A 15,835-nucleotide genomic window follows, 5' to 3' on the forward strand; every position below is an offset into this window, starting at 1 on the left:
CAGTTGTTGATCCCTGCCTTATATGCATGAAATATGAGGTTAGGCTTGGATCTTGTATTTGTAGAAACGTGTATTGGAGTAACCACTTGCGAGAAAATTGTAGACATCTGGCGGTGGCGGGCCGAATTACCGCCGGTCGCTGGATCCACACACGTCCGGGGACGTGACAGTGGAGATGTTTTCGTCGCCGGCGTCAGTGGTAGGCGAGCCGTCAGGCTACGACTTTCAGAAAGAAGAGAACATCGCGAAGTGGAAGGGAGTATTTGTCAACTCCCTACGCAAGGTATTCTCTTCGAATCTTATAATACGAAATTTATAATGATTCTGTCTCACTATGCTTTGATGCCCTCGATAAGCTTTCGTCGATTCGTTCTATTGTCATTGTTGCGCGATATGCATGCGAGTATTTTATGCCCTTTCAGGTTCCACCAAGCTTGTTGTGTCCCAAGAGCGTAACAATAATATTCGATCCTGGGATTCATCTAAATGTTATGTTTCATATACGTCATACGAAATAAATATTTTGGAAATTAACCACTGCATGTTCTTGTAATACAACTTTGTTAAAAACAGTTTGTATCTGTATCTTGAATAAAGGATACTGTTATTTAATGTACTAATTATTTTTTTTTTTATGAGAATAAGTTATTAATGAAAAGTTTATTTGGAAAAGAAGTTTTTTTTAAATCATTAATTATCATATTAAATATTTTATGTATCTATTTTAATTATTTTCTCAATGATTATTCTTTCACATATATTTTTAAAAGTATAATTCAATTGATAATTACAATATTGTTTAATTATTAAAAAATAATGATTAAAAAAATATAGATATAATTATTAAATATTTTATTTTAAATAATTAAACTTGAATAACAATAATCCATGTATCCTAAAATTAATTATTAAATGAATAAATTATTAAACAATTATTAAATGATTTAATTATAAAAAAATTTTGCATACACAATATCCTTTATATCAATATATTATAGTAAATAAGTATGACTAAAAAGGTAACAATTTTAAATCATGGATAATATGTTTGTTTTTTTTTAAATAATCTTTTTCTTCTGAATGATAGCTATTATAATAATAATTAATTAATATAAAATAGGTATTAGAACAAGTACATCCTAGTCTTGAAGCACGACAAGATGCCTTAGATTATGTTGAGAGTTTAATCTTAAGGCTGTTGGGAATGCTGTGTGGTCATCCTCCACCGCATACACCTCAAGATGTGGAAGAAAGAGTAAGACGTACATTTCCCACACCTATTGACAGATGGGCACTCAGAGATGCAAGAGATGCCTTGGAAAAGGGAAAAAAGAAATCACCATTAGTTCTTCCAGTTGACAAAATCCATCAATTATTACAAAAAGTAATAAAATAAATTAAATTTATTTTATACATATTTTTATGTATATAAATATAATTATATAAATATAATTTTTTATTTTTATATTAACAGGAAGTATTACAACAAAAAATTGATTTACAAGTTAGTCTTTTTGTGGTAGGAGTTTTGGAATATATTTCTGCAGATATTTTGAAGGTTGGTAAAGACTGTCAATCTCTATTAATAATATCTCAAGCTTTTATTATATTTTTTATATATTATTTATTAATATCAATTCCTGAAAATCTTTAAGACTATTTTCTCTTCAGTTAGCTGGAAATTATGTCAAGAACATACGTCATGTGGAGATATCTTGTGAAGATATAAGAGTTGCAATGTGTGCTGATATGGTAATGTTAATTTTTAAAAAGCATATTTATGCCATATTTTTGTATTAAATGTATTAATAATTACATTATAATTGATAAATAATTAGTTATTTTTTAATAGGTATTAATGGACTTATTTTATCAAGATGATTATGCAGAAGGTCCACAAAGTGGTTTAGGTGCAGTTGTTTCTCAAACTTATGAAGAATCTGTTCGGGATCTTATACATGATGAACGTCACTATTTACGTGAACTTCATATGATAATTAAAGTAAAATAGTTTACTTATTTAAAAAAAATTTTAATTAAATAAAAAATAATTTTTCCTTTTTTAAATAGGTATTTCGGGAAGAAATTGCAAAATTAGCACAAGATAAATCTGAAATTGAAATACTTTTTAGTAATATTATGGATATTTATGAAGTTACTGTAACATTACTTGGTAGTTTAGAAGATATAATGGAAATTACAGAAGAAAAACAAACACCTACAGTTGGCTCATGTTTTGAAGAATTAGCAGAAGCAGCAGAATTTGATGTTTATATAAAGTGTGTATCGTATTATTAATTAATAGTATAATTGTATTAGTAAAAATTACTAATACAAATTTTAATATTAGGTACGCAAAAGATATTAATAGTCCAGCTTGTCGAGAAGTTTTAACGAATTTATTATCGAGACCTGAAGCTAATGCTGCATTAAGAGCAGCAGGACATGGTTTTAAAGAAGCTGTCAAATATTATTTGCCAAAACTTTTATTACAACCAGTATGGCATTGTTTTTTATATTTTCATTATATAAAGGTATATTTTATAAAGAATAATTTTATAGTTATATATTATTATGTACGTTATTCTAATAATTGAATAATATTTTATATTATTTAGGTATTACAGAAACGTACACCAAATATAGAAGATGGTGAAACATTGGAACAAGTACAAGGTCTTTTAAGTCCACTTCAAATGGAATTATTACAATCTACGGCGAGTCTTCCAAAAAAAGATACAGGTTTACGAATGCAAAGTAGAGCAAGAAGGCAAGCAGCACTAGAAAAAACTAGTGAATTACAAAAAACTGTCGATGGTTGGGATCAAAGAGATGTTGGACAATCTTGTAACGAATTTATACGTGGTATGAAAAATATAAATATAATTCTTATTTTTTTATTATTTATTCTTTCATATAAATTAATAGTAGTATATTTTTATTATATTTTTTATATAGAGGATATGTTGGGAAAGGTAAGTAACGGAAGAAGATTAACAGAACGAAGAGCGCTTCTTTTCGATGGTTTGTTAGTTCTTTGTAAACCAAGTGGTGGTAAAAGGGTTAGCGTTACTGTTGCAGCAGTTGGTGTGGTAGGTCATCCAGCTCACCAAGGTGAACTGCGCTTAAAAGAAAGATTTTTTATTAGAAAAGTGGATATTATTGATAGAGAGGATACTGAAGGTAAATAAATAAAAAAAAATTATTATAATCTTATATCTTAATATATTATATATAATTATATATCTTAATATTTTTAAAATTTTAATTTTATATTTAATGAACATATATTAACATATATTAATGAAATATATATAATTATTTTTTAGAATTAAAAAATGCCTTTGAAATTGCACCAAGGGACCACCCTAATGTTATTCTTGTTGCCAAATCCGTCGAAGATAAAAATAGTTGGATGGCGGATCTTGTAATGTTGAATACAAAGAGTATGTTAGAAAGAACTTTGGACAGTATCCTTTTAGATGAGGAAAGGAAGCATCCTTTAAAGTTACCTCCACCACATTTATACAAATTTGCCGAACAAGATAGCCCAGAAAATATTGTTTTAGAAGCGAGAGAAAATGGAGGTGTACTATTAATTAAAGGTGCAACTTTGGTTAAATTGGTAGAAAGATTAACTTATCATATATATGCTGATCCAGCTTTTGTACGAACATTCCTTACTACTTATAGGTACATAAATATTTTAAAATTTATATAACATATTATTAAATTTTATTATTAAAATAATTTTTTACAAATTTTTATTCTCTTTTTGTAGGAGTTTCTGTTCACCACAGGAACTATTGACTTTATTAATAGAAAGATTCGATATACCGGATCCATCATTAGTTTATGGTGAGGAAGAAAAATCTTCTGGTTGTAAAACAACTGTTAGAGAAGATTGGAAAAGATATAGAAAAGAATTTTGTCAACCTGTTCAATTCAGAGTTTTAAATGTTTTAAGACATTGGGTTTGTAATTTTAACATAATTATTTTAAATTATTATAATTTTATAATACTTATTTAAATATTTTTTATATCAGGTTGATCATCATTTTTATGATTTCGAACGCGATAGAAATCTTTTAGAAAGATTACAATCGTTTCTAGATACAGTAAGTGGAAAATCTATGAGAAAATGGGTAGATTCAGTAATAAAAATTGTGCAAAGAAAATGTGAACCTTCAGAACAACGACCTATTACATTTAGCTTTGAACGATCTCCACCACCTATTGAGTGGCATCTAAAAGTTCCTGAAGAAGAATGGGGAATATTAACGGTAATATATTATAACTATAATTAATATTATTTATATTATGTAGAAAATAAGTCACTTTTTATTATTATAGTTACATCCAATTGAATTAGCAAGACAATTAACTTTATTAGAATTTGAGTTGTATAGAACTGTAAAACCTTCAGAATTAGTTGGATCAGTATGGACTAAGAAAGATAAAGAAAAAACATCACCTAATTTACTAAAAATGATAAAACATACAACAAATGTAAGTAATATTTTATATATTTCATCTTACATATTTTAAAAAAATTTTAAATAATTTTTAATTTTTATAGTTTACACGGTGGCTGGAAAAAACAATAGTAGAAACTGAAAATTTAGAAGAGAGAGTCGCAATTGTATCGCGAGCAATTGAAATTATGATGGTGCTTCAAGATCTTAATAATTTTAATGGTGTATTAGCAATTGTTAGCGCAATGGGATCTGCATCTGTTTTTAGGTTAAAATTTACATTTCAAGTATGTTTTTATGTTAAAATTTTTAATTAATTTTAATATATAAAAAACAAATAAATTTTATTATATTTACAGCAAATACCAGCACGATTGGAAAAAGCTCTCGAAGAAGCTCGAGAACTAAATAATGGTCATTTTCGAAAATATCAAGAAAAATTACGATCTATTAATCCACCTTGTGTACCATTTTTTGGTAAATAATAAGGAATAAAACAACCTAATTGTTAAATTTTTTTAATTTTTTAATTTTTGATTAAATTTTTATAAATAAATTTTTGTAGGCATGTACCTGACCAATATTTTACACATTGAAGAAGGTAATCCGGATTATCTACGAGGAAGTCCAGAACTTATAAACTTTAGTAAACGGCGAAAAGTGGCAGAAATAACTGGAGAGATTCAGCAGTATCAAAATCAACCGTATTGTCTTTTAGTGGAGCCTAGAATAAGACATTTCATTGAAAATTTATCACCTTTTGATCCTAATATGAAAGAAGCCGATATAAGCAATTATTTGTATAATAAAAGTTTAGAAGTAGAACCCAGAGGTTGTAGACAACCTCCTAGAGTTGTAAGTTTTTTTTAAATTGTTACAATACAGCATGTGTATAATAATATTATCATTTTTATTAATTATTATTTTTTTTGTAGTCTCGTAAATGGCCAGACTTAAACTTAAAATCACCAGGCATTAAAGCTAGAAGTTTAAGCGGTAAATTACCAGCTCCATTGCAAGCTGTAGCTTCAAGTGTTAGATTACACGATCCTCCTCCGGAAGCTCCACCACCAGAATTACCAGAAACTCCTCCACACACTTCACATATTATAGTTTCTCATGTAGGGGACCACACTGTCTTTGCACCTGTATTACTAGGAGGTTTGTATGCTATAATATTGAATTTAGCATGCGCTTTTTACAAATTTTATTTCTTCTAAATAAAATTATTTTTATTTTTTTATGTAGTATGCTTAGATAGATAGTAGATGTATGTTACTATTAATACAGGTACAGCTCAACCTCCAGGTTCACCAGGTCCTCTCAGTATGTCGGGACTTTCGATCAGCTCACCAGGTAGCAGTCCACAGTTAGGATCACCTGGTCATTTGCCAGTTCCGCATCATCAACCACAGAATCATTTTGGCTTTAATTCTGGTACAATAGGTGTAATGGGAGCTTTAACTGGTATGCCATCATCAAGTGGAAGTCCTAGTGCTGCTATGCCACCTCCTCCTTCTCCTAGCCACATACCTGCTATTCAACCTCCGCCTCCTTTGCCACCAAGATCTCATAGGAAACGAGAAAGTTCTATTAGTGAGTCACCACAACAGGTAAATTATTAAAAAAAATTTATTTAATTTATTTTTTATTTAAATTATGTATTTTATATTATAACATGTTTTGTATCATTTATTTTTGGATATATAGGCGAGACAAGCTCCAAATGCACCAATACTTCCTCCACGAGATGGTACGTCTCCACCACCATTACCGCCACGAAAAGATTTACCTCCCGTGATGTTACCACCTCGCCTTCCTACAACGTTAAATCCAAGTTGTTCAGCGTTACTCGCTAGGCGGAATTCGACGTTAGAAAACACGTGTTCGAGTACTGTCACATCACTTCATCCACGAAGACATATGTCTTTCAATGGGCCCAGTCCTACAAAACTTCCACCTACGCAACCTAATGGTAAAAATATTAAATTATATCAAGAATTTCCTCATATAAAATTGGAAATCTTTATATGATTTATATTTTAAATTTTATATTTTAATATTAAATTTTCCAAATTCATCTTGCATATAATTATTTCATTATAATTTTTTTACAATATTTATGATGAATTTCAGGATCGGTAACACCAAGACTACCGCCAAAACCATTGCCGGGACGTCCACCAACTACCATGTTTAATTTCAATGCTCCTCCTGGATCTAGTTAAGTGTTACATCTTCCTACCTCTTACCTAAATTAAATCGCATCTTTTGGAATTTAGAAATCGAAATTTAGTCCACTCAGAAAGATTAGTTGAATCGAATATTTTGCTTGTACAGTATATTTTACAAATTCATACTGTTTACGTAACATTTTTACAAAAAAATTTCATAGGAATGCATTCAAAATTCCATATTAATGTATTTACCACAATTTTTTAGCCAAATATTTGAAGCATAATTGGTAAATGCATTGATGCGAGAGAATAATTCAACGAAAATTTTATCGTGATATAACTTATACGTGATGAGATGCTGTTACATTCCTTTTTACAATTTGTCTTTTTAATATATGTGACATATTTTTATTGAAAGTTTATTTTTCGAAAGGATATAGAATGTTTTATCGCATATAGTATATTTTTAGAGGTTTTTTTACCAAATGACTATATAGTGACTATATAGTAAATATAAGGCTTTATATCCTGTTCGATTGAATAAACTAAGTTGAAGCTATTCATCTTTGAAAGATATCTAAAAATGAAATTTGTACAACAGTTTGCCTAACTAAAAAAATATATATATATATATCAATTTCTGTTGTTCAAATCTACAAAATATTTTTATAAATTAACAGAAGAGAATTGCTTTGATAATTTTGCATATCTGAATCATGTATCGCAATATAATGCATGTTAGTTCTAATTCACATACTGATAAAAATAAGCAAAAAAAAACCAAAATTATTTCTGCAATAATATAGGGGCGAAAACATTTATTTACAAAAAACATCTTATCTAATAACTTTATCACACGTATGCATGCGTATACACGTATATGTGTGTGTGTGTATATATATATATACACATACATACATACATACATACATACACTTTTTTGTATGAAATGCCCAAAAAAATGTAAATTTAGCACAAACAAAGCAATAATATTACAAGAATATATATTATTATAAGATGGATCGCTACAAATGATTTTATTCGTAGAAAATTTAGAATAAAAAAAAAGCAAATAAGAAAACATGAAGATTGTTTCTCATTTTTAAAATTGCACATGAAATGATAAATTATATTTTTATGATTTGTCATTTAAACGCCTATAACGATATATTTTTAAAAAAAAATGTAAATGATTGTATAAATAGGATAAATATTGCATATTATAACATTATAAACAGATTGAGGAATGTAGGATACATTTCATCGCATTCGTTTACTATTTATTTAGAATTATAGTTAAAAAATTTTAAATTCATGTGTCCATCAGATCCGGAGATCTGACTGAATGGACTATATATCGATTTCAGTCATCCGAATGGTCTCCTTTTCTTTAAAACAAGAAAAAAGTAAAAAAAAGATCCCTATCTATCCCTCAACACAACTGTGATACACTTTTAGATTTTAAAAAGGAAGCAGAAGACGCAAGAAAGTGCAGTATGGAATGAATTATATGCCAATATGCATATAAAATTATACATATAAATCGTGAATCAATAGCAAAAAAAAAAGTAAATATGTACATGTATATTATTATAAATATATTCTATAGTAATTATTGTAATAATGTCAAGCATAAAATGGAGAATGAAATATTGAAATTATGTACAATAAAGAGTATATTGTGTAAATTTTGAGAAAATCCTTTGTCCTTTACATTAAATATTTAACAGCTGATGATGAATGATAACAAGCAATAGAAACACACAATTCGACTATTATTTATATTTTTTATTAACCGGTACTTTCATATTTCTATTATGTAATATTATGATTTAAAAATTATTTAAAGAAGTATAATTATAGAAAATAGAGTACCATATTCAATGTATTATAAAAGAGGTTTTTTTTAATTACGTATATATTAATACTGAAAGTATTATATAAGTCACACATATATTTAATCGTATGATCAAATGTTAAAAATTTTTAAAATGATTTTTGGTATATCTTTGAAAAGTATTGATATACATTTGGCATTTATTACAACATCACATGTTAATTTGATTGTTTTTTGTTTCTTATTCGCATATTTTATGCAATTTTTTAAAATATCACAATTAGTGTTTTATTTATTTGTACTTGTTATTCCAATATTTATATAGGATTTTTCTATCAGAAATATTATTTACATAACGATATAAGTAAATAGTTTTTGTATAAATAAGCGAGGTATTTAAAAAATATTTTTTAAGTATCTCTAAGAAAGTAATACAATCTATATATCTACGAATCTATTTTAAAATCATGTTACCTCCCACACAGTCGAACCGTCACTGTTTCTATTGTGTCTGGAAGCTACATCAACATGGGCATCTAAGCCATCACTTAATTTACTAAAGCGTCTTGCCCAACTACCTCTACCACCACCTGCAGCTCTTCCAATGGTACCTGCTTCTCTAAGCATCGATAAAATATCATCATCATCTTCTCTACTTTTTATACCTTTTTCATACTTAGCTTCTTGAGCAAGTAAACGTTCTCGTTGAAGTTGAGTTGCCAAAGAACGAGGCACGGCTGGTATCACATAACTCATTATGCCAGTTAAAGCGAAAACAATGTGTTCAAAAACAACAACGAAGGCTAAACGAGCTGCGAAAACATGCCAATATTGTGGGCTTAGTCCATATGGATCGTTAGCATGGTCCGGTCCATTTCTGTAGCCTCTATATTGACATGTTTCCGGATGACGAGTATCCATATCGCTTTTCATATCATCTCGATAATCTGATGTATTAAATTCTGATAAAGAACTATCAATATAACCCACTAAATCTTCTGTGGGTGAGTAAACGATAGCATATACGCTACGAGGGATGAAATCTGACGTGTATGCAATAACGAATGCATTCGATACTACAGCAACATAAGTTACTCCACGTAATATACCATACCAAGCTCCTATATCTTGTACTCTTTCTGCTAATGGTCTTCTCGCTTCTTTTACCATTTTATATGCGTCTAGTCGTATTTCAGCTATATTGTTTAATAACGCAAACAATGGTGCTAACGGGAATGCAGCGACGAACAAAGTCACAAATCCATATTGTAAAATCATTTCCAAATATTCATCAAAGAGCGCGAGTCTTCCAGGGTCTTGCAATTGATAATCTTTCTCCCAGTAAGTGTATGGTCTGCCATGATCTTTCGTAGCAGCAATATGATTTCTTTTACGCCACCAATTCCACATTTTTGGTGATAATATTTCTACAAAATTATTGAAACATTGCTTGCCTACCATTATAATAGCAAGTTGTATACAAAGTTCCGACAAACATCCAGCTGGATCGCACACGTCTGTTTTTATACGAGAAAATTCTGTAGCTCTTGCATCGGCATCTCCAGGATGAACATAAAACCTTCCTTTAAAGAAGGCTATATAAATAAGGGATGAATAGAAATTGACAAATTCGAACAAAAATATCTTGAATGTAAAACTAGATTCGTATTCAGTCTGTGTTCTAGGATTTTCCATGTTCACCATCCATCGTGCTAAACGATGATACACTCGTGTAAGGATCATAATAATCACTAAATTAATAAGGGCAGCAGTCATAGAGGTGAAAATCTTTGCGTGTTTCTGTAAAAATGGACCTCCACCTTCATAAAATACGGATACTAACGATATTCGAGAAATAATAGTTCCCAGTACAGCACCCAAAACAACGCATATCTAAAATTTATTATTTAAAATTTATTATAATAAAATTTATTGCAATAAATGTCACGAGATATATAATTACCATAAAAAATACTATAGAACCCGTGGCACAAGAACGTAAAGCTTTAGACCATACTGGTAAGTAAGGTTCTCTTTCTCTGGTCACAGGATTTATTCGAAATGTTTTTACCGTAGTTTCAAACTCAGGTCGAGGTTCTTCTTCACTTTCAACGTTTTGAAGATCCCATTCCCAAATTATCACAGCTTGTCTTCGTTTCCATAATTCAAGAAATGTCGTGGCTAAAACATTGAAAAAAAATAAAAAATATTCTTTATGACATTAAATTATATATTATACCCCAAAAAAAAATAAATTATATAGCATACCCCAAAACGACATAAAAATAGCAAAGAAGACAGTAGCAGGATTATCGAATAAATAAGTTAATTTTGAAAATAAGCAGGATTCGCCGAGTCTTTGATAGGTACATGCTTTATCGCAGACAGGACATAATGTAATATTTCCTAAGAGAAATGATTTTTGTTAGTAAAATGAGAAATTATGAAATAAGATTAAGATATAAAATAAAAATACCTGCTATATTATAATCACATATTTCTCTACTCGGTACATTGTCAGGTCCATCCATACTTCCTACGCCATACATAAAACACAAAAGGCCAACAATCGCTGGTGCGTATAAACATTTTGTGTAAAATCCTAGCCATGCAAAATAAAGAGCTACTTTTTCTCCAAAGTATCGTCTGATTAACCATAGAGGTTGTCTTTTGTACCTAAGAAGAAATAATAAAGATAGAAAATAGATATATAAAAATTATTTAATAAAATACAATCATTTATATTCGTAATATTATTCATAATATAATTAAATAAACTAAAAAAATAAGTAATAATAAAATTACCATTGCGAAGGTCTAGCCCATATTAAGTATAATAAATATCTATCTAAATTTTCACCATTTAATCCAGGTTTATTATATGGACCCTCATGCAGAGAATAACAATCAAGATAAGTGCCATCTGCTAAAAGTCTTCGGATACCTGCCTTTTCGTGATTTTCATCATATCGTGCTCTTAATAAAATTTGCATTACTATTAAAGATCTTTGAGCAGGAGTATAAGCTGTATCTCTATCTTTTACTACAAATCTATAAAAATATAATATATATAAGTAAATAAATATTTAATTTATTTTACATTTTTACCTTTCTTCTCGATCGCCAGAATCAATACTATCATAAAAGCTAGGTTCTTCCGGATACTTTTTTGTATCCCAAGTATGTATCTCTTTTATCCATTGTATCCATCTTTCCCAAAATTTCGGACTTTCTTTTACATCCTCATTGCTTTGCTAATAATAAAATAATATAAATAAATATTAAAATTATTCATTAAAAGATAAAAATTTCCTTTAAGGGACATTTTAAATTAGAAAACTACATTGATATAAATATAAGTAATTAAATTTTGAAAAATTTCATAAACTTACCCAAGCTTTAACAGATATAGTGATAAATCTTTTAGTGGGTAATTTCAAATTCATTACTTCAGCATATTGAACCTTAATTTTCCATGGAATGTGCAACTTTAAGAAATAAGTTTTTCCGTCAAAAGAATTTTCTTTTGGTTCTAATTCTAATTGCAAACCTTCTTTTAATAAATTCTGTTGAAAAACACGTCTTTGCTCCTTTCGACGCGCTTCTAATTCAGTCATTACTCCATTATTTTCTTCGTGATATACTAAAACCATATCAATGCGTCTACGACCATCTCTGCAAGTAATATATATATATATATATATATATATGATATATATGATACACACACACACATATATATATGATGTGTTATTATCGTATCTAATAAATTATAATAATTAAAATTTATTGTTAATTGTTATTAATCAAGAAATATTTCATATTAGATTTTCCTAAAAGATTATTAGAAACTTCATTATTTATAAACTAATATCATAAAGTAAATTATTTCAAGATTATTTAAAATAATTTTAAAGTTTAATAATTTAAAGTAATTCTATAAATTTATTTCATATTTATTTATCATAAAATTACTTCAGTCATTTCATTCCCAAGTCGTTTTAAGTTTTTTGAGGACGTTTTTAAAATTTTTAAAATGAAGATTATTTTATTTCTTTTATTTTTTCGATTTAAGATGATTTTAAGATCATTTATACTAATTTAAGATTTTTTTAAAATTGTTAAAGATTTTCAAATATCATTTTTATAATTTCTATAATTTCTATAATTTCTATTTAATTTAAATTATAATTACTTAAATGTTGTTTAATTTTATTTTAAAATTATCAAGGAATAAATAATTTCTTTGAAAAAGAAATGAGATTATTAAATATATATTAGGATTCTTTTAAAATAATCTAATAATAAAGAAAATAGATAATATCGTTAAATCTAAAATTAAATTAGACACGAACGAAAGAAATCAGATAAACATATTAAGACATAAAATCGCAATAATCTAATTCGCTGGTCACGCAATAAGAAAATTAATTATATAAACTTTTTTTATACATCGTGGCTTTTGTAATATCACATATACATATATTATTTTCTAATAATAATATCCTTGATAAGAATATTCTAATATAACTAGCTATTTTTGTCTGTTATACATATTGTTATTTTTTTTAAACTACTAATTAAAATATTAAAATATAACACAACAATAAAATATTATATATTATAATAATATAATTTAATAATATATATTAGAATTAAAATTCTAATTATGAATAAAATTAATTAATTTAATTTTGAATTTACTTTTTTATAAGAAAAAAAATAAAATCAAATTAATCATAATAAATCAAAGAAAACTAGTTAGTTAAAAAAAATTAATTGATTACGAACTAATGTCATTACAGACCGGAAATAAAGTGTTTCAGGATCTATTTCTGTTTCTGAAGATGAATCCTTTTGTAACAAAGAATCTCTTGGTACATCATTAGAAAATATTGGTGTTCCTGGTAATGGTGGTGTATCTTCTGGTGTCGTTGGTACTGTAAGTTTAGGACCTATTAAGGATAAAAACATTTTCAAACTAATTTAAAACTTTAAAATTCAATATATTAATATGTAACTATCTGTAATTATGTAACTATTTGTAAAATAATTATTCTTTAAATAATTGCCATATATAAAATAAATAGACTTTATATAAAAATATTATTTTTCCAAAAAAATATAATTGCTTTTGAATTTATAAATGAAATTGTCAGCATCTGTTGCATGAAATTTTAATCTGTTATTATACCTTACTTAAATTAGTTAAATAAAACTAATCAACATCCTTTTACCTTGAAGATCCAGATCGCGTAATAAATGTATATTCAATATCGCGTATGTCATATAAATTTTAAAGTAATATAAAGGATATAGTAATCATCATTAAAAGTTTCATGTTATATAAAATCAAAAAGAAAGATAATAATAAGAGACACGTGTTGGTTTGACGATGGTCCGATAGTCATAAAGTCTTTACGGTTGCGATGAAGTTACGGATATATTATTCATATCTATTATTCGTGACACACTGACATTCATATATATATTGATCGTAGTTTATTGACTTAGGCCTATTTCAACTATAAGGCCAACATGTAATTGCAAATACTTATTCCGATTATATATATCGAATGCTTTTCAAGTTCTTCTTAATTAATTCGAATGTTCTTTATATATTTTTTAAATATAAATAGAAAAAAATTAAAAAACTTTTACATCTCAAATAATTTAAATAAAAAAAGTTAAAGAAAAAAGAAATAAAATGAAAAAAAAAAAAAAGAATCAAAAATTTATTTGAATCCTACCAAAAGCGTCCCGAGCAGTCAAATTTGTTCCCGATGGATAAATATTGGTTCTAGATAATTTCTTGTTAATTTTTGGCGATTCATTTGATTGAATACCATTTTTATTCATTTCGTATATTATTTCTTTGTTATTTCCAATTTTTACGCTTTTGTTCATAGTAGGAGAATTTGATATTACTGAAGTTGTTTTTTGGGGTGAAGAACTAGTTGATGATGCTTTCGATGGTGAATTCCTCGTTCCCGTTGCATTCACATTTGTTTGAGATTCATTTGAGCTTGATTCGGTAATAATTGTATTGCTAGTAGACAAACTTTGCCGTCTACTGTGATTATTCTAAACAAATAATTTTTATTAATTATATTTTATCCAATATATATTTATTAAATTATTAAATTATTCATTCGTTTTTCAATAAATTAGAATTATATAATGTTTTATTATTTTTCGATAGTTATTTTGTTAGTAAAATCTTCAATTAGTTATGTACATTAATATGTTGTTCATATTATCTAACTTATTATTATTATGAATTACTAATAATTTAATGATATGAAATATTTATTCATAGAAACATTTATCACGTAAATATCTTTCATTTGTATTGCATAGCATATTATAGAATAAATAATGCGTGACTAGTTTAATAATCGATTATTTACGTGCATTTTATTCGAAAGATTCATTGATTAGATCAAGATAAAATGACGAAGCAATTTTTAAAATATTCATTGTTTTTATTCATAATAGTATCATTAAAAGTTCATATAGATCTTTTATGTGTAGATCGTAAAATAGATCATAAAATTTATTAACGAGAAAATAAAAAGAAAAAAATAAATAAAAAATAAAAAAAAAGAATATAGAAATATGATACCTGTGTTTCATCTTCGACTTGAAGCTCACTATTATCCATTGCGTTCAATTAAATTTAATAAATAATGCCAAAAAATTCTCTGTCACCGATGATATTTAAAAAAAATGCACATTTCGCGACAATCTTGATCAATATTGTCATTCTGTACATCCAAATGATAGAATGCTCTTTTTTTTAACTAAGAGTAAGTTCAATTTTTTCATTTTAATGATATTAATTTGCAACACGTCAATAATGAAAATCAAAATACCACAACTTTTTATACAATCATATTATTAGTATTGAATGATAATAATTTTATAAATGTTTTCATATTTTCATGGCAATTATGCAAATTACAGAGATTGAAGAATAAACAAAAAACTTATTGAATTGTTATATGTAATATTACAATATCAGAACTGTAAATTCTTTCTTAATAACAATTTTTCTTAGAAAGATTAACTATTATGAAATTAAATGCAACTATATTCATCAATAAATGTTTTTTTAACTTATAATTTTATTTCACTTGCTAATCGATCGATAATGTATCGATAGAAAACGATAAATCGATGAAAAGTTAGATTCCGATTCGATCGACATTTACATGTACAACTCATGATAATCACATCTGATCAGTCGTCGAATAAATGGAAATCGATCATAGGCTGTCATTTAGCCTCTCTTTTTCAATTATGAAATAGTAGTCTGCTATTTTATGATTATCACTTTTTCCAA

The 15,835-nt window shown here is 27.2% G+C and overlaps 2 protein-coding genes across 7 annotated transcripts in view; one reads left to right on the top strand and one right to left on the bottom strand.

Moving 5' to 3' along the window:
* Positions 1–7,478, top strand: part of LOC102672444 (protein son of sevenless) — an 8,161-nt gene extending 683 nt beyond the window's left edge. Inside the window, exons 2-22 of one of the 4 annotated variants that reach the window (XM_031510411.1) lie at positions 63–283; positions 423–488; positions 1,121–1,384; positions 1,475–1,558; positions 1,672–1,752; positions 1,853–2,002; positions 2,071–2,279; positions 2,351–2,534; positions 2,619–2,865; positions 2,959–3,183; positions 3,330–3,693; positions 3,782–3,974; positions 4,048–4,284; positions 4,355–4,510; positions 4,581–4,763; positions 4,836–4,953; positions 5,042–5,331; positions 5,412–5,637; positions 5,785–6,089; positions 6,187–6,451; positions 6,613–7,478. In XM_031510411.1, coding sequence (XP_031366271.1) covers positions 176–283; positions 423–488; positions 1,121–1,384; positions 1,475–1,558; positions 1,672–1,752; positions 1,853–2,002; positions 2,071–2,279; positions 2,351–2,534; positions 2,619–2,865; positions 2,959–3,183; positions 3,330–3,693; positions 3,782–3,974; positions 4,048–4,284; positions 4,355–4,510; positions 4,581–4,763; positions 4,836–4,953; positions 5,042–5,331; positions 5,412–5,637; positions 5,785–6,089; positions 6,187–6,451; positions 6,613–6,704 — 4,047 coding nt within the window. In that variant the 5' untranslated portion in view covers positions 63–175 and the 3' untranslated portion in view covers positions 6,705–7,478. Of the gene's footprint in view, positions 1–62; positions 284–422; positions 489–1,120; positions 1,385–1,474; positions 1,559–1,671; positions 1,753–1,852; positions 2,003–2,070; positions 2,280–2,350; positions 2,535–2,618; positions 2,866–2,958; positions 3,184–3,329; positions 3,694–3,781; positions 3,975–4,047; positions 4,285–4,354; positions 4,511–4,580; positions 4,764–4,835; positions 4,954–5,041; positions 5,332–5,411; positions 5,638–5,766; positions 6,090–6,186; positions 6,452–6,612 lie in introns of those variants that run through there. The other 3 variants (XM_031510410.1, XM_006615601.2, XM_006615603.2) reach the window with 3 other exon arrangements.
* A 1,394-nt stretch (positions 7,479–8,872) lies between these two features.
* On the bottom strand, positions 8,873–15,374 carry LOC102672888 (anoctamin-4). 3 transcript variants are annotated; one of them, XM_006615605.2, is made up of 10 exons: positions 15,116–15,154; positions 14,241–14,574; positions 13,298–13,445; positions 11,883–12,165; positions 11,599–11,744; positions 11,296–11,541; positions 10,967–11,166; positions 10,759–10,896; positions 10,454–10,671; positions 8,873–10,383 (listed from the first exon to the last, which is right to left on the bottom strand). In XM_006615605.2, exons 1-10 carry the CDS (start codon positions 15,152–15,154, stop codon positions 8,956–8,958), a joined length of 3,180 nt encoding a protein of 1,059 aa, XP_006615668.1. In that variant the 3' UTR covers positions 8,873–8,955. The 3 variants fall into 3 exon arrangements, with proteins under 3 accessions (XP_006615668.1, XP_031366273.1, XP_031366272.1); XM_031510412.1 differs by having other exon boundaries at positions 8,956–10,383; positions 13,298–13,430; positions 15,116–15,374; XM_031510413.1 differs by lacking the exon at positions 10,759–10,896.
* Positions 15,375–15,835: the final 461 nt, after the last annotated feature.

This window comes from Apis dorsata, unplaced genomic scaffold (assembly GCF_000469605.1).
Source record: "Apis dorsata unplaced genomic scaffold, Apis dorsata 1.3 scaffold_227, whole genome shotgun sequence".
In the NCBI taxonomy this organism is placed as follows: domain Eukaryota; kingdom Metazoa; phylum Arthropoda; class Insecta; order Hymenoptera; family Apidae; genus Apis; species Apis dorsata.

Bases quoted from the DNA above. Each gene is read 5' to 3' on its own strand.
- LOC102672888 (XM_006615605.2), bottom strand. From the start codon at position 15,154: ATGGATAATAGTGAGCTTCAAGTCGAAGATGAAACACAG. The intron at 11,167-11,295 runs GTAATTTTATTA...ATTTCTTCTTAG, and splicing joins TGGGCTAGACCTTCGCAATG to GTACAAAAGACAACCTCTAT. The intron at 10,384-10,453 runs GTAATTATATAT...AATAAATTTTAG, and splicing joins GTTCTATAGTATTTTTTATG to ATATGCGTTGTTTTGGGTGC.